General features: G+C 38.3%; 1 protein-coding gene across 1 annotated transcript in view; it reads left to right on the top strand.

The window, feature by feature from the left end:
• The window catches only part of LOC307125938 (transmembrane protein 132C), a 263,410-nt gene extending 245,115 nt beyond the window's left edge, over window positions 1–18,295 (top strand). The window contains exons 6-9 of the mRNA XM_079816194.1: window positions 5,172–5,377; window positions 7,720–7,993; window positions 9,172–9,363; window positions 15,639–18,295. Of these exons, the coding sequence (XP_079672320.1) occupies window positions 5,172–5,377; window positions 7,720–7,993; window positions 9,172–9,363; window positions 15,639–16,835 (1,869 nt within the window). The 3' untranslated portion in view covers window positions 16,836–18,295. The remainder of the gene's footprint in view (window positions 1–5,171; window positions 5,378–7,719; window positions 7,994–9,171; window positions 9,364–15,638) is intronic.
• Window positions 18,296–26,663: the final 8,368 nt, after the last annotated feature.

Consider the following 26,663-nt stretch of genomic DNA (forward strand, 5'->3'; position numbering starts at 1 on the left):
GGCGTGGGTGGCAAAGAACCAAAACTCCATCAGGTGACAGAATGGCGAAAAAAAACCTTGGGAGAAACCAGGCTCAGTCAGGGGGACATTAAACAGGAAGTGTTTACACTCCGAACTCACACTTGGGAAGGCAAAGTTTCTCGGGGGAACGCAAATGCAAATATTTTTCAAGGGAACGCAAAAGATTCATATGATAATTCATACTCGGAAATTAGAACTGAAATGACATTCATTATAAGGTGATTAGTTCAATCATTTCAAAATGCACCTGCAGACAGTTTTTCCAGTCATGAATTTTGTTATTGATGATCTCTTAAAAATACTGTGCAAAAATCTTGTCTCGTTCTCATGAACACAATCTTGTGTCTCGTCTCGTCTCGTGAGCTAAGTGTCTCGTCACACCCCTAGTGTTCACTACTCACTACTTCTAATGTGTGTGCACAAACTTGGATGGGTTAGATGCAGAGGACAAATTCTGGGTATGGGTTACCGTAATTGGCCTTCACATGTCACTGTTTTTGCTAAAGAAATATCATTTTTGCTGTTACCTAATGTAGTCAAGTTGATTATAATTTTTTATTTAAATAAAATCAGTTTATTCAATAAACTTGTTAGGTTTATATTTTTTATTAGGTTTCTTAACTTCTTAAGGATTTTTTGTTTTTGAAGTTTCAATTGGCGCATGTGAGTTCTCTATGTTATACTCGTTCAACAGAGTTTTTCTCTATATTCTCTCCAAATTTCAGTTCCTAAAGGTCCAAATGGGCCAAACACGATTCAATTTATAGAGGTATTAGAAAACCTCCAATTGTTTTTTGGGTTGTTCGCCTTTCTTGTTGAGACATAATTTTCTCTTTATAGTGCTCTTCTCCACAAAGAAACACTGGCCTCTCTCTCTCTCTCTCTCTCTCTCTCTCTCTCTCTCTCTCTCTCATTGCCCAGTCTCCTCTCTTTAAAATAGAGACAGAGATTAAATCGATTTTTCAGTGTCATCAAATCCATGGCTCAGCTCTTTGGCTTTGACGAAGGGAAGTGTTTATACAGGTTTGTTCCGAAGTCACAAAATAATACGCCATCAGCCACAAGATGGGAGGATATGAGAGAGAAAACTGGATAAACTAGGTATACAAGACTGAACGAGACCAGTGTCAAGGAATGCTTGTGTTAATAATATATTATTTGTGTTTATTAATATCTTTGTGTAAATAAATAAATATATATGTATGTATGTATGTGTGTGTGTGTGTGTGTGTGTATGTATGTATGTATGTATGTATGTATGTATGTATGTATATATATATATATATATATATATATATATATACATATATATACATATATATATATATATATATATATATATATATATATATATATATATATATATATATATATATATATATATATATATATATATATATATATACAGTATATGCGCTTATCAAAACACAAAAGGTTGTTTTAATTAAATAAGTATATAGTCTATTGCGCTTCATGTTTGCAAAGCACATACTTTGCTTACGTGATCAACTTGTGATCCAGTGTTATCAGTGTCCCAGGGGCTGTTTTAGATGATATACAGTACTGTTATTGTCTCTGTGTAAACTACAAAAACATGAATTTGTGAAAAAGGTGACGTCATGCGCATGCATATTACGGGTTCAGTCTATAGGCACTGTAGAAGAATGCATATGCGTGGTGTTTCTTAATTTCTCTCTAAAAACTCTCAAATTCCACCAGATTGATGCATTTAACTTTTAAAATGTATTCAATTTTACATTTTCTTATGCATTTCTTATATTGTACTGTTTGTGCACATGCATTTAATTTTGTAGATACTTTCAGGTCAAGTGTGCTGTTTTTTCTAATAGAAAAAAATTAAACATTAAAGTCTGAAAATCTTCCATTGACTTTCATTGTAAAAATCTTGAGCATACTAAATCTAACGAGCAATGATAATGCCTCTGCAATATTTGCAAATATAACTATAGCTGCCATTTTATTTTAAAAAGGGGATCACGATATACATAGTACAGTACATTGATTTTCTCTGATTCAAACTGACAGAAAACACGATTCACACAGTATCATAATGCTAACAGTGGCCATTGCATTTTATTACCACTTTTATTCTTCTGCCTTGCGAGGACTTTTTCCTGTGGTATTCCTCTGGTGTTTCAATATAGCAAATCTAGTCGAATATGTTGCTTATTTGGAACTTTGGTGGTTTATACAATTATCAACCTCAGAGGAGAAGTGTGATGCTGTGTCCAAATGTCTTTCTCATGTCATGTTTTTGATGTTCTGATATGGCCACATGCCACTTTAGCTGCCATTTTCCTGTGTCATTAGCCTTGCTGTCCTCAGACCTGACACAGTCATTTCTGCTTCAGAGAATGACAGGATGGCGGCTCTTAGAACAACACTGGAGATGATCAGAAAGATGGGTGGATTGAAAAAGGTGCAAATTGCAAGAACAGAGATGGAAGCAAAGGTAGAGAAATTGAGCGTAGCATCCTTGCAGGGAGTTCTGGGTAATTGCTCTTTCAAGAGTCACACACATATACACACAAACTTGAGGGCTTCTAGAGGGTGCCTTTTATCAACTGTGGTTGTCTGTGTTTGTGTGGCAGAACATTACACCCTATATAAAAATATCCACAGCATGGGATCTGTTATAGGCTACATCCTCTCAGGACTTCTGCGTGTGTGTGTGTGTGTGTGTGTGTGAGTACATGTTTTTTTCTATCCCGGTGGGGACTTCAACCTGAATACACACAGACTCATGGGGACTTGTGTCACTGTGGGGAGCTAAATTGAAGTCCCCATGAGGATCATAAATCATACAGAATGAGTTTTTTTTTTAAAGTTTTGTGTGATGTGTAGGTTTAGGGGTAGGATTAGTGTAAGGGGATAGTATATACAGTCTGTAGAGTATAAAAACCATTACGTCTATAAAGAGTTCCCACAAATATAGTAAACCAGACGTATGTGTGTGTGTGTGTGTGTGTGTGTGTGTGTGTGTGTGTGTGTGTTGGGGGGTGTATGTGTGTGTGTAGGAGAGACAGTGCATTTACTTTGATGAAATGACATTTTTATCTCATATTTTTATTCTAATTGCTTGCGTTGAATGAATCATAGAGCATATTAGTTGGTCTTGCTTTTAAAAGGGTCTTTGTTTAACTGCCTGATTAGAATGGCAATTCAATCTATTTTCTTCTGTCTCTCTTGCTCTTCACCTCCCAGATCTCTTGACATTATAATTTTTTTTTCCTAAATAATTTGCTTCTGTTCATTTGGTTGTGAGTAAAAGTGCACTTAAAAGTACCAAACATATGGTGTATATCGGCATTAGGCATAATATTTCTTGTCTAGTCGAAATTGCACAGTTCTCAATATCGGTACCACTAAAATGAATGTGCTCTAGAGCACAGCAGTCTTCTATTCTCTTCATTTTCTCCATACAGTAAACCTTTCAAGACAGACTCCAAGTTTAAGCAATGATGCTGTTGAAACTACACTTCATTTTTAAATAATCTTGTTTAATTGTCAAATTACTGGTGAAGAACTACAGTAGGCTACCCATAATCCCGAGAAGCAGTCGAATGCCCACTCCCATGAAGCATGCAAATGATTGAATGAATTCATTACCTTACACTCTCAAAATATTTTTGTATATAACTAAATAGTTTGCAATAAACTTAAAAAATAACGAATTAATAGCCTAATATTGTTTTTAATACATATAAACAATGTCTATAAGTTCATAGTTTGAAATTATGATTTGATTGTAATACACAATGCTTTATGGTATAGGCGGTTTGTTTTCTCATAAAATAAATTAAGTACACACTCTTGTGTCTAACTTTTGATTAACATGTTATGATTTAACTCAAAGCCGATTACTTTGGTTCATGGCTTACAGCTCATTATGGAAATATTCTTTGAAATGCCTATGGAGAAAAGTAATGGGAAAAAAGTGAATATAATAATTTAATATAGTCTTAATATAAATATAAAATTAAGTTTATACTGTAACAATGGCCTTTCAAGTTTTTTTCTCAATTAAGTAATCATTGCTTCATGTTCTTAATGATAACCGTGAAGAGTCATATGCAGTAAAGAATATGCATAGAACAAAGTTTTTCTGGTATCTAACCACAGTGAATGGCAAGTAAACGTTCAGAAATCAAATGTAAAATAATACCGCTTAAATGATTGCATTGTATTACAAAAAGTAGAAAAGCATGGTTTGGCGGTGCATATTCAAACTACTCACTGAATTGGTTTGTTACTTGGTACACTGCGAAAGACTGGCATTGTTACATATTTTTTTATTCAGCTAGTTAAATGGATAAAGTCTGGTCTGCTCTGAATATCTGTGTTCACTGTTCTTATTTCTTCTCCATCTCTCGTTCTCTCTCAATTTCCTTGTTTGGTGGTTATTATTAACAGGAAGATTCTAAGAGACAAGTTTATGAAATAAAAGCACTCGACAAACCACAAAAGCTTAAGCTTTTTGAGTCGTACATGACACACATGCGCGTTGATTTCAGATTTCATCATGCCCCCGTGGTGACCCTGAGCTGTAATAGTGAGATGTGACTGCTTCACGCTGCTTGAGCTCTTGTGTGTGTGTGTGTGTGTGTGTGTGTGTGTGTGTGTGTGTGTGTGTGTGTGTGTGTGTGTGTGTGTGTGTGTGTGTGTGTGTGTGTGTGTGTGTGTGTGTGTGTGTGTGTGTGTGTGTGTGTGTGTGTGTGTGATTTACCGGTAGGAAAATTATAGTGCTCTGTTCGCCATGACAACGTCACACAGACACAGCCCATCAAAGTGTCATAAACGTCCAGCGGATACAGACCACCATTAATCACGACAGAGAGTAAAGGGGGCAAAATATAAAGAAAAGATGGGGGGAAAATGAAGTCCATAAAAAAAAAAAAGAAAAAGAAGAGGAAAAATACTAACAAGGAGACGCTCACTATTTGTTTTCCCAGTTTTCACATAATTATGTGAAAAGGGTGCCCTCCATTTTCTTCAGATAAGTGTAATTGTGGATTGTGCTGGGAAAAAAATACAGCAAAATGCCAGAGCCATTACAAAATCAACAAAACGCAACTGTTCGATCCACCGCTACTTCACTTTTCTGTCTTTCTGTTTCTCTTGCACTGCAGGTATCTGTTGGTTGTGATGAGGTGTTGGTGAATGGGAAAGAGATGAGGGGGCGTGTCTCTCTTCAAGTGAACTTTACCTACCTCTATTTGACCAGCCAATTAGAGCTCACCATTTGGGTGCCACGGTTACCGCTCCAGATTGAAGTCTCTGATGCAGAGCTCAGCCAAGTCAAAGGATGGAGGGTGCCCATCATCACCAACAAGAGGTGTGTGTGTGGTGTGTGTGTGTGTGTGTGTGTGTGTGTGTGTGTGTGTGTGTGTGTGTGTGTGTGTGTGTGTGTGTGTGTGTGTGTGTGTGTGTGTGTGTGTGTGTGTGTGTGTGTGTGTGTGTGTGTGTGTGTGTGTGTGTGTGTGTGTGTGTGACAGCGAAAGGTATATTTATATGTTGCCTATGTGAGCCGACATCAGAGGAGAGGGGCACACTGTTTTTAACCACAGAGATCCAGCACCATCCCTTTCATTTTCATGGTATTTACTGTGTGTGTGTGGATATACGTCTGTTTTTTCACAGCCCAATTCTGCTTGTTGGCCTTCAGTCTGTCTGCTGGGCCCATTTTTCAATTTGGTCAATTTCTGTCTCTCTGCCTGTAACAACAAAACCCCTGTTACCACCAAGAACCACACACACACAAACACACTTACACCCCACGAAATGCTTCCCCCTAGGTGAACTGAAAATTTGAAGTAATCACAGTTTCAGAGAGAGAAATAAAATGGGGGAAAAGAAAAGATGAGGCAAGGAAAACAAAACAAAACCCAACAGAAAAAAGCAGACAACATAAAACAAGAAAAGACTAAAAAACAGAAAAGATAGGAAAGGAAACTGGGTAATTGCTCTTAGTTCTAATCAGTCAGGTAACCAGCTCCATTTTCCCACACAGTGAAATTTATTTTTTTTGGCATGTTTTATTGTGCAAAAATGAAAATGAGATGTGAGAACAAGTAAATAATTATTTAAATTACCTCACACAGAGCTGGAATGTGGTGTACAGGGCGTTTTGATTAATATTTTGATAATCTTTGTGTTGCTTTTTCCTCATTTTTGAAGCTTGACAACTCCTGTCTCAGTTCACTTTCACTGTAAAGAAAAGTCCGTATGGCCAATCTGCATTACATCTTTTTCTGAGTTTCATGTAAGAAAGAAAGTGATACAGGTTTGGAACAACATGAAAGTGTGTAAATGGTGCGTGAACTATCCCTTTAAGGAAAACATTGAAGCACAATGAGAATTGTTATTGGTATTTTGACATTGTATTTTATTATTCTAAGAATCTCATTACTAGTAAGTCATTGGGCCCTATCATACACTCGGTGCAAGGTGCGACGCAAGTGTTTTTTGTTAGTTTCAGCCCGGCGCAGTTATCATTTTCACATCCTGTGTCACGTTGTTTAAATAGCAAATGCACTCGCGCCCATGTGTTCACCCATTGGCGTGCTGGTCTGTAAATGAGGAGTGTTCAGGTGAATTGTTGAAACGACTGCGCCATTAACCAACAAAAACCTGGTCTAAAGTCAATAGCGCAGTATTTTCTGTGTTATTTAAAGGGAACGTTAGTAATATGCACCTATAGGTGGGTGCACAATGCGCATACACTCTGCTTATTACACACACAGGGAAGCAACAGCACACAAACATGCCAAATATTAAAAATAAAAGGATTACAATGTAGATTATTATTGTGCAAGATTATTATCGTGTACATAAAGATAAAAATTCCTACATGACATAATGGATAATCATTGCACGTATCAGAATGACTTATTTGCAGTAATGACGAATGAAATTGGCTACTTATTTAACCAATCGTGGCAATACACAGTTTAAATGTATTCGTCACTCGTCATTTTTTTGTTTTTTCAAAAACCATGCATAAACGTTATTCTCTCAAAAATACAAGCATGTACATACATGTTGCTCACATATTATGGTAGCCCAGTTTGTGCTGAATACAGTGTAATGACACTTTTGCCATTAATATGTTTATAAGCAACTTAAAAAAGCACAAATGTCAGAGCATGTCAAAACTTCTAAAGGGCCCCAAAACAGCTCAGACTTCAGAGGGTTAAGGGTGTCTATATTCCGCCATGTAAATAATGAAACCGCCATGGTGCAAGCGCAACTAGCTTTCAAAGGGAATGGGAGATTGCACGTTACACCCAAAACACACCCATGACTCATTAAGAGACTAGGTACAACCCTTTTGGACCATGTGCATGGCGTGCCAACGTTTTTTCCATTGTTAAACTAGCGAAAGTGGATTCGGACACGCCCTAAGTGCACCTGCCCCATGTGCTTAGATCGTTAAAATAGGGCCCATTATTTCAACTTAAACAACCCAACCCAAAATCAACCCATTTGTGCTGTTTTTATTGAATATTATGATTATACATAATGTAATTTCAAAAATAATGTTTCTGCCCTTGTACTTCAGGGCTTCATTACATAGCCAGAATCATGTCACCACTTCATAGTCATACAATTGTTATTCGGTTTTCTAAACATGTAGATTTGAAATGTCTTATCTTGTCTGCTTTCTGTGTTGCCCAGGCCAACCAGGGACAGTGAGGATGATGAGGAGGATGAGAGGAAGGGCAGAGGCTGTGCCCTGCAGTATCAGTATGCTCTGGTACGTGTTCTCACACACTTCGTAGCCGAGCCAGCTGACCCTGGTGGGGAGCTTGTGCACATGCTGGGTTCTGATTGGTCAGCTGACATCACAGAGATGGTCTTGGACTTCCTAAAAGTGGAAGATACACGCATTGCTAGACTAATTGATGGAAGAGTGCTGGTGGGAAGAGACCTGGGCATCACCACTATACAGGTATCTATCTATCCATCCATCCGTCCATCCATCTATCCATCATGTTAACATACAAGGTATCTACATCTATATTTATATATTTGGCATATTGGTACATTATCTGTTCCCTGGGAATCAAACCCATGGCTAATTTATTCATAGTCAGTTTGTTTGACTGTATCTGCTTGGTTAACAAGCATACATTATTTAGAGTATTCACCGTTGACAAATAAAGAAAGAACCTGAGCGATAGTAACACCTCCCTTGTCAAACACACCGGAAATATTCACCCCTCATTGCATGTGAGTGATAACAAGCTTGTTTGCCTACAGGTGTTAAAATCTCAGCTGTGTTGCTGATTCCAGAGTCAAGTGTTCTGTTGGGAACCCGTTGACTAAGAGGCTCCTGTGTGTTTATGTTCATTTTCTCTCCATGTGTGTTTTCATGTCTGTCAGGCTCCATTTGCACTTTATCATGCTTCACATGTTGGTCCAAATGTGTGATGGTTATATAAGACCCCGCTTGTGGTTTTGAGTTATGTTTTTTTTTGTGTGTTGAATTCTCTCCGTTCTTTTTTCATGTTGTCTCTCTCCCTATCGTTTAGGCTTTCGCCACCCCTTTGATTTCCTGCTATTTTTGTTATTTTCCTTTCCTCCTCTCAGCTCGGGAATCCTCATGGTGTCAGTTATGTCCACGTTAACAGAATATGATGCTCGACGATGACACATTGATTCTGAGAGCTCTTTGTACACCTGTCATACTGCCTGTCTGCCATAGTAAAGCAATTGCAAAGAGTCAGTTTGTATCTCCTCGCCTTTGCTTTACTTTTGTAAGGATGGGAGATATTATATAATGGAAACAGTGACAGGAAAGGGTTTTCAAATAATTGTATTAAATTGCATGCAAAAGGATAGATAGAGAGATAGAGAGATAGAGAGATAGATAGAGAGATAGATAGATAGATAGATAGATAGATAGATAGATAGATAGATAGATAGATAGATAGATAGATAGATAGATAGATAGATAGATAGATAGATAGATAGATAGATAGATAGATAGATAGATAGATAGATAGATAGATAGATAGATAGATAGATAGATAGATAGATAGATAGATAGATAGATAGATAGATAGATAGATAGATCTGCATCTGAGGATTGTATCATTGGGGCTTCCATTTCTTTGTATTTCCTAGGTGATATCCCCTTTGTCTGACTCTATTCTGGCTGAGAAGACCATCACAGTGCTGGATGATAAAGTGACCATCACTGATCTGGGAGTTCAGCTGGTGGGCTCTTTGAGTCTGTCATTGCAGCCCAGTTCCACTAACAACAGAGCCTTCTACATCACAACCACTGCTCAGGACCTGTTGCACACACCCAAACAGGTGAGAGACACAAGAAGTGACCACCAGAATAATTCATTTTACTACCATAAACTACTATGAATTGTATGGAAAAATCATATAGACTGCCGTGAATTAGCTATAAAAAGTGGAAGTTCAGGCTGGACTCAGGGGCGTCACTAGGCCCATTTTTGGAGGGCTTTAGCCCCCTAAAGATTTGCGATTAACTCCGTAATATATACACAAATTCAGGATCGCCTCAGTCCCCTTTAAAACTCTTTTGAAACCGGCGACAGGCTTCAAGAAATTCAAGACGTGTCTGGAGTGTTCTGGAACTAGAGGTTGCAGTGTAGTTGTAGAGGCTATAATGAATTGAACTGACTTGAACATTTTAGAAATGAAAGTTGAAGATTCTGTTAATTGGCAGCAGTGATCTAAAAACTAGAAATTGTAGTAATGTAAATGTGCTGTAACTTTATTAAATTAGAAGTTGAGTCTGTAAAATGGATGGAATGTTTTAGAACCAGAAAATGTGGCTTCTGTGAATTCACAGAATGTTGCTGAACAAAAAGTTGAAAATTGGATTATCCACCTTATTTTTCATTGTGGAAGTAAGCTAAATCCTGTGGAAGTGCAAGACCTTCATGTCAATAGCTGCTATAGGTAAACAATTAGAAGAAAGTCAAGTAAGCTGTAAAATTATTATACAATAATATTCAAATAATAGAATAAAAATGTCAGTTTGCAACATCCAGCAATATAACAGACTATGTGTGTACAGCTAAAATAACCAAGCAGCTGACACTAGAATCCTCGTACATTCAAGTTACAAATGGCAGAGGCAGCTCTTACATTATAAAGAAGGTGAATGGAACCAAAAACTGAAGCTAACCTGAATGTATGAAAACATTCTAGAACTTATGGTTAACTGTGAATCAGATGGAATGTTCAAAAACTTGACTTCACTAAGAATTACTGGAGAACTGCAGAATTAGTACATGAGGCTGGGAGAACAAACCAGAATTGCACCTGTCAAAGACAAATACCGAAAGTTTTTAGCCATCAAGGTTGAGGTCGGCGTGTTAAAGGTGGGGTAAGTGCTTTCTGGTAACCGATGTTGATTTAAAATCACCAAAACACCCATATGTAACCCAGGCAACGACTATAGCGGAATCTGCTGTGCCAGTCGGCCGATGTCATCAATAAGTGAAAGCAATGTGTGTTACTATGGTAATCCAAGTCGAATGTTCAGTGAAAAAGTCATCCCTTACATCCCAAAGACACAAACACAATTCTCATGAACAACTCGATAGCACAAGCACAACGGTCCAACTAACGAAAATATTACAATTATGACAAGATTAGAGGGTTATATCGATCACGAAAAGAAAACCTATATCAGGAGAATATTATCTTACTTTTCGGACACACTTTGGGAGTTGACGCTTGAAACAGACAGCGAGGAGGTTTAGACGCCCCAGGCTTATACGATGAAGAAATGAATGGGTCTTTATCATCGCTGAAGTGAACGACGATACGATCGCAAATTGACAAATAAAGTGAACATGACACATTCACAGATTCAAGCAAAAGCCAGCATATAGTGTATTAATTCTGTGAAAGAAAACAAAATCAATTTCTCGGCCTTCGCTCCTTGAGTTCTCTCCAGCGCTGGAAAGCTGATACTTCTTGCCTGATCGCACTAATATTGTGGCACTTCAGAATACATTTTCATTCATGCTACCTGGTTGAGTTTTGAGTCTGTGGCTAAGGAATGAGTGAGAGATATTACAGGCAAAAAAGTGGAGACTTAAATGTTCAATAAAAACTCTGAAAAAAGCCGACTGCTTCTCGCATACTCAGAGTCTCCCCTGCCAACAGTAGATACCATTGCAGAAATAATCCAGTATGCAAACACATTCTGCAAAATGGCCTCTGTTTGCTCTATTAACCCATGGCCCCTCAATTAAGGCACCGGTGTTCATTTTGGCAGGCCTTATTGTAACCGAGAAGTGAATAGCTCTAATATTCTACTTCCTCCTACAGTGCTGTTTGGAATCATCTGATTAAAGTATTTTAAAATAGCGGCTCTGCTAAAAATCGAAATGCTTTCCCTGGCTTCTGCCAGCGTTTTCCCACGCACAAGGCCCAAGGTTAACTATGAGTGAATGAGAGTGGGCGGGAAAACACTGCAAGAGTCTCATTTGGAGTTGTTGGCAATTACAGATATTAAGAAAAACACTTTGTCTCATTTGAAGAAGCTGCCAAATTTAAGGTGGCCACATATCTGGAGGATGTTCTTGTACTATTTTTGACACTAGCGTAGTTGATCTGCAGTTTGCGTTTTCACTCTCTCAAGCGTTTGTGATTAACTCCACACACTCTACAGCCTATATAATTATAATCCAAGTCCGATAATTACCTCTCTTCCCTAGCGTAGTATTTAGTATTTCTTAAATTATATGACTGCATGTTTAGAAGAGCTAAAATTAAATTGTACTGATATTTTTATGCGCTTTTGGAAAACTTGATTTGAAAACTTCACTCAAACATGAAAATGGTGTAAGTTTACACATTTTCATGCAATTCTGAACTGTATGACTTTATTTCTTCTGTGGAATTTTTAAATAATAAACATGCTTTTTTCCCCCATGCATTGAGGGCAGGTTTTGAATGTTCTATAAGCAACAATGTCATACAGTTTTAGAACAACATGGGTGAGTAAACCATGACAGAATTTTGACTTTTGAGTGAACTTGCCTTTGAAGCAACTCATAGTACTGTTGAATTGTGTTTCCCTGTAGTTGATGGTGATGAAAGATGTGAAACATCATTTGTTTCAGCAGGGAGTTATTCCAGAAAATGATACTGCCACCTTGAATTTGATGCTGTAACCAAAAAAATGGCATGCAGCTCCATTCTGTACTCTTAATGTAGTCTTTTTACTGCAGGACTTCCGTTTGGGCACACACTTTCTCCTCAGTCAAGTGAAGAGGAAGTGTATTGTTTTCAGCACGCCAACTTAATTGCCTCTTCCGTTTTATTTGGTGTATAAATGACCGAGCCTTTTAAAGGTAAATCTTAACTTGTAGTGCTCCTGCATTTATCATGGGATATTTTTTTTTAAAACATTTATTAAGAGAAATAACCTTGACAGCATGGCTATTAGATGTCAGTTCCAATAACAGGCAGTTTGTGCTTTGATTCACATTTTCCGGGCAGAAAACCTCATTTTCACAATGAAATGGCATATACAGTATATAAAACATCACTCTCCAAGGACAATGATGCAGTACCTATATAAATAAGAGTATTTCTAACTTTTAACTCATTTGGTTTTTGTTATTACAGGGATAGTTCATCCAAAAGGAAAATTCACTCATCATTTTCCATGCAGTTATAATGTTTGGATACTGAGTCTTGAAGAGGCTTCAAAAAGAATGTAAAACTCTATAAAAGTATTAGGGCTGCACGATTTGGGGAAAATATCTAATTGTGATTATTCTGGTTAAAAAACATTTTGTGCTTATATATTATGACTAATAATAATTATTGTGATTTTTATTATTGCTCATAATGTGTGTGTATGTATATATATATTCCCAAATTCAGTATCTCAGAAAATTAGAATATTACTTAAGACCAATACAAAGATAGGATTTGTAGAAATCTTGGCCAACTGAAAAGTATGAACATGAAAAGTATGAGCATGTACAGCACTCAATACTTAGTTGGGGCTCCTTTTGCCTGAATTACTAATGCGGCGTGGCATGGAGTCGATCAGTCTGTGGCACTGCTCAGGTGTTATGAGAGCCCAGGTTGCTCTGATAGTGGCCTTCAGCTCTTCTGCATTGTTGGGTCTGGCATATCGCATCTTCCTCTTCATAATACCCCATAGATTTTCTATGGGGTTAAGGTCAGGCGAGTTTGCTGGCCAATTAAGAACAGGGATACCATGGTCCTTGAACCAGGTATTGGTTGCTTTGGCACTGTGTGCAGGTGCCAAGTCCTATTGGAAAATGAAATCTGCATCTCCATAAAGTTGGTCAGCAGCAGGAAGCATGAAGTGCTCTAAAACTTCCTGGTATACGGCTGCGTTGATCTTGGACCTCAGAAAAGACAGTGGACCAACACCAGCAGATGACATGGCACCCCAAACCATCACTGACTGTGGAAACTTTACACTGGACCTCAAGCAACGTGGATTGTGTGCCTCTCCTCTCTTCCTCCAGACTCTGGGACCCTGATTTCCAAAGGAAATGCTAAATTTACTTTCATCAGAGAACATAACTTTGGACCAGCAGTCCAGTCCTTTTTGTCTTTAGCCCAGACGAGACGCTTCTGACGCTGTCTGTTGTTCAAGTGGCTTGACACAAGGAATGCGACAGCTGAAGCCCATATCTTGCATACGTCTGTGCGTAGTGGTTCTTGAAGCACTGACTCCAGCTGCAGTCCACTCTTTCTGAATCTCCTCCACATTTTTGAATGGGTTTTGTTTCACAATCCTCTCCAGGGTGCGGTTATCCCTATTGCTTGTACACTTTTTTTCTGCCACATCTTTTCCTTCCCTTTGCAATGACCTTTTGTGTCTGGCCCTCCTTGTGCAAGGTGTCAATGGTCATCTTTTGGACAACTGTCAAGTCAGCAGTCTTCCCCATGATTGTGTAGCCTACAGAACTAGACAGAGACCATGTAAAGGTCTTTGCAGGTGTTTTGAGTTCATTAGCTGATTAGAGTTTGGCACTAGGTGTCTTCAATATTGAACCTTTTCTCAATATTCAAATTTTCTGAGATACTGAATTTGGGATTTCCTTAGTTGTCAGTTATAATCGTCAAAATTAATCGTGTGTGTGTATGTATGTATATATTTTATATATTTTTTTTTACAAAATTAGAAATATTACTATTACAATAACATTTTCATTATTAAATATAAAAAAAGAGTAGTTAAGAATACATAAAACAAAATAATAATAATAGTAATATTTATATTTTACAGAAAATGCATTTTACAAAAAACTGTTAACATGTTATTTTACCTGTTAACATGCAGTCATCCTATGACTAAAAATCACTAGAAATGTCTAAGGATTTATTATAAAATATATTATTATTATTATTATTATAAAAATCTGGGATATCAATTTCTTAATTTTTGTCAGGAGGTATGCAAAATCAAGAACACGTCTATGTCTTTAATATGAATATGAGCCTCTTATGCTTCCACTGTGGGGAAAAAACTCCTGTACACTGGAGAAAAACATATGGATTGTCATATACATTTATTTTGAGATGTATTATTTTTCCTATTTTTTTAATACCCAATATAGGATGGAGTGAGCACTGCTGGGCGCTAAACACACTCATGTTTCATTCATACTGGAGGCCAGAGGGCGCCCTCGAGCAGAAACGCCACATTTGCCTCAGAGAGAAGTAATATAATGACGTTTTCAGGAAATCCCTAATGTGAAGCTAGCGATGTGTAGCGGAATAAAAAGAAGATGGAAACGCTTTGATTAAACATGCAGAAAAATAATCACACTACTGAGTCAATATATGGTGTATTTGAGTTCTTCAAGCCTTCTCTGGTATTATCATAATAATAAAGTATATTACAATGCAATGCTAATCGACATAGACTTCATCACTGTATAGAATACTATAAAATTATTAATCGTCTGCCTCATTCTGTGATAGGAAGCCACATCAGCTCACAAAAAGGAAATATCAAACACTCGACTGACGATATGAAGTGAGTTAAAACATGTTATTAACCGCTGTCTTTTTTTGTTTTTTCAAACGCACGTTATAAGCGACTCGCAGTGCTTTCAGACGGAGAAGCGTTTGCAACTGATCACAAAGCCAAACAATTCACAAACACACATATGTTTGCATATATTTAATTAATTAAAACCGCAGCCTTTGCACTTTCATAATCGCACATGAGCCAAATCACGATTGCGGTTCGATTTCGATTAATCATGCAGCCCTAAAAAGTATCATGAAAGTGGTCCATATGACTCATGCACTATATATAGTGACTTCTGCTGAAGTCACTGATAATCTTCTCCTTATGAGTTGAGTCAATGAGTTGAGAAGCAGACCTGTGAGCAAATCATTCAGACTGGTTTTGTGAACTGGATCAACCAATTCAATGAATAATTTAATAAAGAGTGAGCAGTAGTCATCTGGTGTTTGACAGAAATGTCATATGAGTTTGAAACAACATTGGAGTGAGTAAATTATGCCCGAATTTACATTTTGGCCAAACTCATCACCATGTTTCTATTTCTCACCTCCTCTCTTTTTTACTATAGGAGGCCATCATCAGTGCATGGATTCAGTATAGCGATGGCTCTGTGACCCCTCTCGACATCTATGACCCCAAGGACTTTACTCTAACCATCACCTCGCTGGATGAGAGGGTGGTCTCCACCTATCAGGAGCAATCCCAGCGTTGGCCTGTGGTAGTGGCGGAAGGCGAGGGCCAGGGGGCGCTGCTGCGTGTGGAGATGATGATCTCAGAAATCTGCCAGAAATCCAAGAGGAAGAGCATTTTGGCAATGGGCATAGGAAGCGTACAGGTGAAGTTCGGACAGAACGACCTGGAGCAGAGGAGTGGAACTCAAGAGGAGAACAGTCTGGACAACAGCACAAATGAACAGAGACATAAGGTACTAGAACCGGATAAAACGAGCGGAGGAGATGGCTGGAAATACACGAACACAGCGGTAGAACGGGAAGAGTCAGTCCTGAAGAAAGTCAGCACGACCACAAAGACTACGCTAACTAGTCGTTCCGGGGGCAACAAGCAGGGTGGGGGACAAAACAACAACCCTGTTGACTATACCAGTTACCCAGCACAGGTGGACCTACCTGGCGGGGCAGAGAGTGACTTGACCCAGGCTCCAAGAGGTCTGTCAGACCTAGAAATCGGCATGTATGCCCTGCTCGGAGTCTTTTGTCTTGCTATCCTCGTCTTCCTCATCAACTGTGTTAGTTTCGCCTTCCGCTACCGCCACAAACAGCTTCCTGTTCTGGAGCAGGGCAACATGAACCACGCCCATGATTGGGTGTGGCTCGGCAATGAAGCCGACCTGATGGATCATCACGGTGACCACGGACCGCTGGCACACAACGATGAGTGCACGACTGCGATAGATCGCAATGAGGGGTGCGAGGAGAGCAAGTACCTCCTCAACGGGAGCGGCGTTCAGAAAAGTGGCTCTTTGCACGGGCGCAGCATTCCCCATGTGCACTCCGATCCACGGTCTTGTTCGGTAAACGACCCCAGCGGAAAAGTCGAACCCCTTAACAACTCTCCCAGCGCTGCCAAGCGCAAAAGGGTCAAGTTTACTTCCTTTGCCACCGTACTACCAGACGAAGGTGGGCCATACACCAACTCCATCCTTATTGGGAATGAAGACGACATCAAGTGGGTCTGTCAAGACATAGACCTGGGACAGTCGGCCGAGCTTAGAAGCTACATGGAGAGACTGCAAGACAATCTGTAGAAGCTAGGAAGAGAATGAAAGAAAGGGAGAGGGCGGACACACAAAAACTCACCAGAAATGCCTTTGCACTGTGGGGGGAAAGCAGGGAGAGAGGAATTATTAGGGAGCAGGAATGAAAAAAATCCATTGGGAGTCTCGAGTCAAGTAGGAAATTCACAGAAAGGGGAAACGGGTGAAGAGAGACTGGCACGTTCGCACTGGCTCCTACGATCGGTCCAGGTGGCGCAGAGAGAGCAGCTGCCAATTGGCTTGCGCAGGGACAGAATGCCAGTTACCGACACCCTGAATAAACAAGCCCAAACAAGACCAGCGAGAAAAAGAAAGGAAACAAACTTGACAGCTGTACAGAAAATCACAGTCCATGAAAGTCAATGAACGTGGGTTGTTATTGCTAATGTCATTTAGTTTTTTTTATTTATTTAGATTCAAATCTAGGGATTGTGGACGGATACAACAGATCTTATTTTTTGAGATAATCCCAGGCTTTTTCCAGATTAGTATGTAACTAGACCAAAACAGGCCCTCAAAGCACCTCGCCTGCCCCAGATCCAGGTGTGTGTGTTTGTTTTTTAACGCTTATTTTGTACTGTCTGTCCCTCCTGTGTGAATTTCGAGACGTGGTCGTGGACGTGTGGGATTCCCCCTGGCTGGAATCTGTACCAGCTATATCTGCGCGCACACACACACACACACACACACACACACTGTCGGAGTCGGTGAAAAACACCAAAACACCACAGTCCTCCCTCTCCATTTCTCCTCTGGGAGAAAAACACAAGACATAGATGATGACAAGCAACATGAGAATAAAGACTCCTCATGCACTGTCCATTTGATCAAGTGAATGTGGAAAAAAAGGACTGAGGACTTCTTTTGAGCCCCATCGGGAGGTTGTCCGTTTGCACAATAAGAATAATACAGAGAGTGCATATAGTGGCCCTCAGCTGATCTGAGACTGGCCCATCTGACTGTCCGTCGAGCAACTGATCCAGAAGTACAACCTGACAGTTTTGAGTTGTGTGTTATAAAACCATATGATTGCTGTGATAGAAAAATATACAGAGTAGATATGGTCTATTACTCTCCAGTATGGTAAATGTATGAATGTTTCTCTTTTTATCGAGGCGAAATGTACATCATTTGCCCCCTTTTTACATGGCCGGAGCACCTCCCCATGGTTTTTACATGTCCTATAGGTTTTAAAGCAACTTTCTATTTCTGCCTCACTAACCCCAGCAGTTACCCGGCTCCTGAACCTGAATCCTTGTTGTTTATATTACTGAAGAGTTGTAGGGAAGGACAGATGTGGAAACCTTCTCCTTGAAAGCTCAGGTGAAAATACGCTCACAGATGGACAGTGGTAGAATTGAAATGTAGATTGTAAGAATGCAATATTTATTTGTAAGTGTAATATTGAGATAGGATGTAAATAAAATGATTCAAAATTTCTTGTGGACACTACAAGGAGGCTGTTGCCTACATTTTCACAATCGACACGCAGAAGAGTCATGGGGCCATTTAAATGTTTCATATGTCCAAATGAATAAAAAAAGAATAGGCTTTAATATGTTTAGACATGTCATGGGTTCTGTCACGTCTGATTCCATTTGCATAGGGTTCAGTCTTTTCCTTTGATACATTATATTTCTGTTAGTTTCAAAGGTGTTTTGTTTATTTAAAGCTACAATAGAAGTAGGGGAGAGCAGAGCACATTGAATTGTTCATTGTAATTTGGTTGTGTGTGTGTGTGTGTGTGTGTGTGTACATGTTTTTCTATCCCTGTGGGGACTTCAACCTGAATGCACACAGACTCATGGGGACTTGTCACAGTGGGGACCTAAATTGAAGTCCCCATGAGGAAACAAGCTTTTAAATCACACCAATTTTTTTTTTTTTTTTTTTTTTTTTTTTTGGGGGAATAAAAAAAAAAAGCAGAATGTTTTGTGTGATGGGTAGGGTTAGTGTAAATATACAGTTTGTACAGTATAAAAACCATTACGTCTATGGAGAGTCCCCACAAAGATAGTGAACCAGACAGTGTGTGTGTGTGTTTAATATTTTTTATTGTTATTTTTTTTTAAACAAATATTCAGTGTAGCGCCTCAATTCATTTGAGGTTATAAAAATGGCATATTCACAAAATAGTTATTAATAGCAAAATGCAATTCTAAAGATGCAATTTTAATATATGCTTATTAGTTAAGTTGTTTTTAACAGCCTATTTTTAGACACTAGGCCCCAAAACATTCCATTGTGTGTAATTCTGAAGAAATTATAAATTAATAATAGGATATATGATTTGATTGTAAATAAAATTGACCCTAGAACTCCAAATTACATAAAACATTTAGACTGGACTTGGACTTAAATATCTGTCTATTAATAAAACTGTCCATTATTATTATTTTATTGCTCCTTCCATGGCAAGGGTGAGTACATTAAGCATTTACTGAGTGGTACATTACCTGCTCTCCCCTATCAGAATTGCTCTTTGTCATAAGTGATGTGTGATTCCATCTACATGCTTAAAGATGCATTGAAATGCTTAAATATTTTGACAGTATAAGGCAGTGTTTCTCAACTCCCCCTAAGTTTAAGACAAAAAAATTACTTCATTCCAATAGCTGAGTTAATGGGGTGATTTTAACCCCAAAGTGAAATGACAGGATATCTTGTTTTCCAGGTTTCCTCATGGGATTGGTTTGACTTTTACTGTAGTTTTACTGAAGTTTCATTTCGTTCTGGCCTTGACTCTCGGTACAGCAGAGCGACTGTTTTCTTATTACGTTGCTTGGTTTAAGCACTATCCAGTTTATTGTCGGCGGTGACTGTAAATTATGGAGAAACCGTATGATAGAATGTGAGAGAGAGAGATGTTGAGCTCATGTGTTTGCCAAGGCCATCGCTGACACCTCTTCAACCAGGACAATATACTGGATTGTAACAATAACGCTCTTCGTTCACCATCCACACGAGGCCTTAGATGCAGTGTCACAATGTCTAATGACTCAAGATGGAGAATATGAACTCGTCTTTATTCCATATTCATCCGCTTAGTAATATTCCTAGTAAAATTCCTAAATACTCATTCGGTATTCAACATTTTCTCATAAACCATGTCGTATTCTGATATATGGGTAGCCTACCTGTTTTCACATAAACATATTTGTCTGATACAACTTTGAGTTCATGTATAAAAATCTATATTTTCATAAATATGTTTTAGCACCTGAAGACGCCATGATTTTGTACAATCACAGATCTAAAAGCAGAAAGACGCTCTACGTTCTCATTTCACGGAAGTACCAACATCCATTAACTTCCCTTTGCTGGTATTTGTTCAGTAATACCCTCATTGTGTACATGCTTTGTCATTAAAGTTGTTGCCTACTGACATGGAATTTTTGTTTCTTTCGTTTTCCTTTAGCTTCGGCGTGTCTCCGTTAACTTTTCTGAATGTAAGCTAGCTATTCATGACATATTATCTAGGGAGAACCTGCACCAGATTTTAGAATGTGCACATTTAACTCCTGTTTAGTATTAAAAATACATTTAATATATATCCATTGCTCACTTAATATTTCAAATCATTTCTGTAGATGTATCCGAGCTACAGTTGTGCATGATGTTTTCAGGTGTCAGTTCATAAGGGCTGAAACTTCTTTCATCATATACAGTATATGTAAAGTCTGATTCTGATGCATTTTATTTTTCAGTGCAAGGAGAGCAGCTTTGATGTACACCAACGACTAAAGTTTTGGACGATACATACCAAACATTCGATTAGAAAAAGTAAAAGCATCAGCACACAAAGCTTGTGTGCAGTAAATGTTGGTGAGATGTACACCACTGTACACATTTCATTTGGAATGTTTCAACAAAAGATGGCACAAAAATACTCTCTAATGAACCCCACTCTCTTCCACTTGGACTTCAAAGTCAGTTTTTGAAATTTGGACCCATTTTTCCCCTCTCAAAAAAGATGGAACTGTCATTATGCTGCTGTTTCAGAGGCGCAGAGAGAAGGTAAGGGGCTGCATTTTCATAGTTTTACAAAATAGGTGTCATTAATTTAGTCAAGGGGGCTTTCACAGAATATTACATTATTTTGGGCATCAAAAATGATGTTCACTGACAATCCTAGGTATAGAACATACATATAAAACATATAATTATATAATATGAATGATAAATTATTAAATTATAATCGTGCATTAATAATATTTTGTAATAATTGATAGGCTTTTAAGAAGAATATTTAAATTAGTTATATTGGGATTCAAAATATTACATTGGTTAATATTGGAATAATAAAAAAAATAGTATCTCTCTTTCTATATATACAGTATACACACACACACACACTTGCAAGCCTATACATTTTTAATATTGTTTGACAGAGTCTGGCTTGGAATCACTGGCTCTGTAAAGATTGAAACCCCCCGTTTTAATCAATTGGACCATCCTGTTCTTTTAAAGAGCTTTCTTAGTGATTCAAAATGGAAAATTAGCTTCCCCTCACACATCTCTTTTTCCTTTTAAATCGTCTCATTTTCCAGTGACATAAAACAGATGGCTTAGTTTTTCTTGCTCTCTCAGCCACTCGTTTTTTTTTTCCCCTCCTTCCCTAAACAAATTTTATTCCAATTTAGTGGCTTCCATTAACATGTGTTTCTGCACAGGGCAGTGATTTACTGCTGGTATCAAATACATATTGCCAACCAAGTGAGACATGCAACCTTTCATTTTCACGCCGTCGCGTTACAAATTCGACATGCTACATTAACAAGAAAAATGGCTGTGTTTGGCAAAGCCAATGGGAAGTGGCCTGTGTCTTTAGATGACATTTCTTTTTCATTCCGCATTCATTACTGCGTGCTGTCACTGCCGTACTTTAAGTTGTAAGAGTGTGAGTGTTTCGCTTTATCGCTGTGAGTCATCACGAATGTGTGTATGTGTTTGTCAGAAACGCATAAACTGGCACTGCTGAAGTGAAACAGACCAAGCTGCCCCAGGTTGAGCAAGGACCTTACCTGTGAATGACCACACTTGAGCCTTTGCCTATAAATGATGCTTCACAGAATATTAAAGTAATACATCTCCATGAGGGGAAAGAAATTGCCCAAAGCTTTACTCTCTGAAACGAATGTACTTTATTTCAGGTTTCCAAGTGATTGTGGTTCAGGACCCACTTTTTATATTGGACATCAAGTGCTGACCCAGCAGAGTACCAGAATTCATTATAATACTACAGTAAACAAAAATGTCTTTAAAAAAAAAATCACACATTTTATATATATATATGGCGCAATTCACTTCTCTCCTGAAGATTGAGAGATTGTTTTGAAAAGCAGGAATAAACACTGATCCTGCATCGAAAGTTTGAGAAGGCAGCTGAAAGAATATCTGACTATATCAATGCATGATGTGAATCAAAGAAATATGCTTAATAATTATAGGTTCACAAAGAGCTCAAATGAATACACGTTGTTTAAAATATTATGAATGCATGTGTTATATTAAGATTTGGCTACTTGTCAATTAATGTAATTATATGAATATATTATATTAATTAAAAGTAATTATAATTCATATAAATATAATAAATAATTAGCACCAAAAGATGAGCAATTTTGTCTCTAAAGTTTTTTCACTATAAACTGCTTTAATTTGGAATGAGAGATACAGGGGGTGTGGGTTTATTGCATCTTTACTTGCAGCTGATTGGTCCAGTTTGGGTTTGCGATATCTAACCCCGAATAAAACCTGCTCCAGAGCAGGTTAGCCATGTAGTGTAAGTTACTATGGTGATAGTAACCTTCATAAGCCCGAAAAACCAGAGTTTGCTCAATCTAATTGCAAACTTACCTGGGTTAAAATCTAAACCGGCTTTGTGCAACAGGCCACTGACCTCCAAACTTCATATGGCCTTCAGAATAGCTCAAGAACAGTGTGTAGAGAGATTCATGGAATGGGTTTCCATGGCCGAGCAGCTGCATCCAAGCCTTACATCACCAAGTGCAATGCAAAATGTTTGATGCAGTGGTGTAAAGCACGCCGCCACTGGACTCTAGAGCTGTGGAGACGTGTTCTCTGGAGTGACGAATCACGCTTCTCTGTCTGGAAATCCGATGGACTGGGTTTGGCGGTTGCCAGGAGAACGGTACTTGCCTGACTGCATTGTGCCAAGTGTAAAATTTGGTGGAGGGGGGATTATGGTGTTGTGGGTTTTTTTAGGGGTTGGGCTTGGCCCCATAGTTCCAGTGAAAGGAACACTCAATGCTTCAGCATACCAAGACATTTTGGACAATTTCATGCTCACAACTTTGTGGGGACAGTCTGGGGATGGCCCCTTCCTGTTCCAACATGACTGCGCACCAGTGCACAAAGCAAGGTCCATAAAGACATGGATGAGAGAATTGGTGTGGAGGAACTTGACTGGCCTGTACCTCAACCCGATAGAACACCTTTGGGATGAATTAGAGCGGAGACTGTGAGCCAGGCTTTCTCGTCCAACATCAGTGCCTGACTTCACAAATGCGCTTCTAGAAGAATGGTAAACAAGTCCCATAAACACACTCCTAAACCTTGTGGAAAGCCTTCCCAGGGGCCCGTTCTTCGTACCTCGCTTAAAACATCTAAGATGATTTGACAGATCCCAGATCTTTTAATCGTGATAACTGATCTCTATGAAAAATTTCAATCAGGATTCAGGCCGCATCACAGCACAGAAACCGCGCTCGTTAAAATCACAAATGATTTACTTCTAGCTTCTGACCAAGGCTGTATCTCAATACTAGTTCTACTCGATCTTAGTGCTGCGTTCGATACTATAGATCATAAAATACTATTAGATCGACTTCAAAATTACACTGGTGTTCAGGGACAGGCATTAAACTGGTTTAGATCGTATTTATCAGACCACTACCATTTTGTCTGTCTAAATGGGGAAAAATCAAAGATAACATCAGTAGACTATGGGGTGCCGCAAGGATCCGTGTTAGACCCTCTGCTATTCTCTCTATATATGCTGCCACTTGGTAATATTATAAGAAAACATGGAATTAATTTCCACTGTTATGCTGATGACACTCAGTTATATATTTCATCACGACCAGATGAAAACGCTAAATTATCTAAACTGACAGCGTGTGTTGATGATATTAAACACTGGATGACGTGTAATTTTCTGCTATTGAATTCAGATAAAACGGAGGTATTACTTATTGGTCCAAAAAACTGCCCACAAAACCTCTCACAATACAACTTTAACTTGGAAGGATGTCCTGTCGCTTTATCCACTACAGTAAAAGACCTGGGTGTTATATTAGACCGCAACTTGTCTTTCGAAAATCATATTTCATATGTTACAAGAACGGCATTTTTCCACCTTAGAAACATTGCCAAGCTACGTAACATGCTATCTATCTCTGATGCAGAAAAGTTAGTTCATGCATTCATGACCTCGAGACTAGATTACTGTAATGCTTTATTAGCTGGTTGTCCTGCATCATCAATAAACAAGCTACAGTTAGTCCAAAACGCAACAACTAGAGTTCTTACTAAGTCAAGAAAACATGATCATATAACACCAATTTTATCATCTCTACACTGGTTACCTATTAAGTTCCGTATCAATTACAAAGTATTGCTACTGACCTATAAAGCCCCAAATGGTTTAGCTCCAGTGTATTTAACGGATCTTCTATCGCCCTACAATCCATCGCGCTCTTTAAGATCACTAAACTCGAGGCTTCTGGTCATTCCTAGGATATCTAAGTCCACTAAAGGAGAGAGGGCATTTTCACATTTGGCTCCTAAACTCTGGAATAGTCTTCCTGATATTGTTCGAGGTTCAGAATCGCTGTCCCAGTTTAAAACTAGATTAAAGACGCATCTCTTTAGCGAAGCATTCACATTATAAATACGTTTTATACTACAGTTAAATCGCACCAACAGCATTAATATTCTGAACAGCAGCTATGCTAATTATTTCCCATCTGCTTTTCTTTTGTTTTCTCGGGACACTAGTCCCGAGGTAACTAGTTCGTCTGCTCCAGTTTGTATCCAGCCTCTCATGGAGACTTCAGATGCCCCTGTGATGAGACGACTCGACGCCTGTGAAGAGACGACTCAACGCCAGCGTTGTTATGGCCTAAAATAATACATGATTGATTAACTTATCCTAACATTTTTCTTTAACATTCTCTTTCTAACATTTTTCAATGTACATTTATGAAATGCACTTTCTGTGAAGCTGCTTTGAAACAATGTGTATTGTGAAAAGCGCTATACAAATAAATTTGAATTGAATTGAATTTAATTGAAATCTCTGGCTAATTTGGTTCTTCAAACGAATTTGCGGATTGGATTAAAATATCTGGATTAAATGATCTAAGATTACTGAGCGTTCTTTTTTTCCCTGAAGAGGGCAGATGCATCGATACTCGAAACCACGATCAGCAATGCAGCGATTGGCTGGCGTCAAGACAGCAACGTAATGACATCATATAATTAAAAAGCCACCTGGCAAAAAAACCCACGAATTTCTGAACCTTTATAAGGAAACAGCCAAACGACCAAACCAACATAAAAGTTATAATAGATTTTTTTACATGATTACCAATTATTTATATTCACGATTTTATACTGTATTTGTACACCCTTTACATTTTTATTTCAATGTTGTAATTTAATTTTTAATTCAATTTGGAGCAGATTTGTAACGTGACAGTATTAAAGTTTCTTAAGGGTCAAGATCAAATGATCTGCATCTCTTGCGCTGCATCAAGCCACTCCCATAATATCTGTGATCACTTAAATGAATGCACGGCTCAGAGTAACTGTACAACATGTGTGTAAACCTCCAATAAAATTATAAAGTAATTATTCCATCACAAATAAATTGCTCAATCAAGTGGCTGTGTCTATATTATTATATACAACATTATAATATTATATACATTCTCATATACATAAACAATATAACATTTTTATATTATTATTATTTAAAATTATTATTATTGCCCCTGTTTCAGTAATGAACTCTTGTAATAAAGTAGCAGTGGCTGGGACAGATTTTAAGTATCACCTCAAGATGCAATCTAATACTGTTTACATGAAATAAGCCTGCTCATGAGCAGGTTTAAGCTTACGGACCTGTTACTATGACAGCAAGTCCTGGATGAGCTTCGAAGAACCAAACAATCCGAGATCATGTCAAATCGTCAACAATCAAATCCAGCCAACTGAGTTAGCGACGTACGAAGAACGGGCCCCAGAAGAGTTGAAGTTGTTATAGCTGCAAAGGGTGGGCCAACTCAATATGAAACCCTACATATTAAGAATGGGATGTCATTAAAGTGCATGTAAAGGCAGGCGTTCCAAAACTTTTGTCAATAGTAGATAGACTTGTGCTATCCAAACTAAGCATTAAATGATAGATTATACACTTACATTATTTGCATGTTGTAGTGTTTTTCCCTGTTTTGCGACCCTATATAAGAATAGACCTGCGACCCATTTTTGGGTTGCAACCTCAGCAGTTGAGAACCACTCATTCATAGTATGTTTTGTGTGAGTGCTTTGAACAATGTTGTTTCTCAGAACATCAGTTTGATCATTTGAAGTGCTGCAGATTCAAGCACTCTTGACATGGTGTTGTAAAAATGATTGAGAAAATGTTTTCTTTTTTAAGCTGCTTCCTCAAGAAGTGTTTATTGAACCATAAAATGTTTTTTTTGGAGAAATATAGACCTTTTTCACTAATGATTTTTTGAGTAAGATCAACAGTAGCAACAACAGCATGTCTCATGCAGTGTTGGGAGT

This window comes from Gobio gobio, assembly GCF_949357685.1.
Source record: "Gobio gobio genome assembly, chromosome: 4".
NCBI classification, from domain to species: Eukaryota; Metazoa; Chordata; class Actinopteri; order Cypriniformes; family Gobionidae; genus Gobio; species Gobio gobio.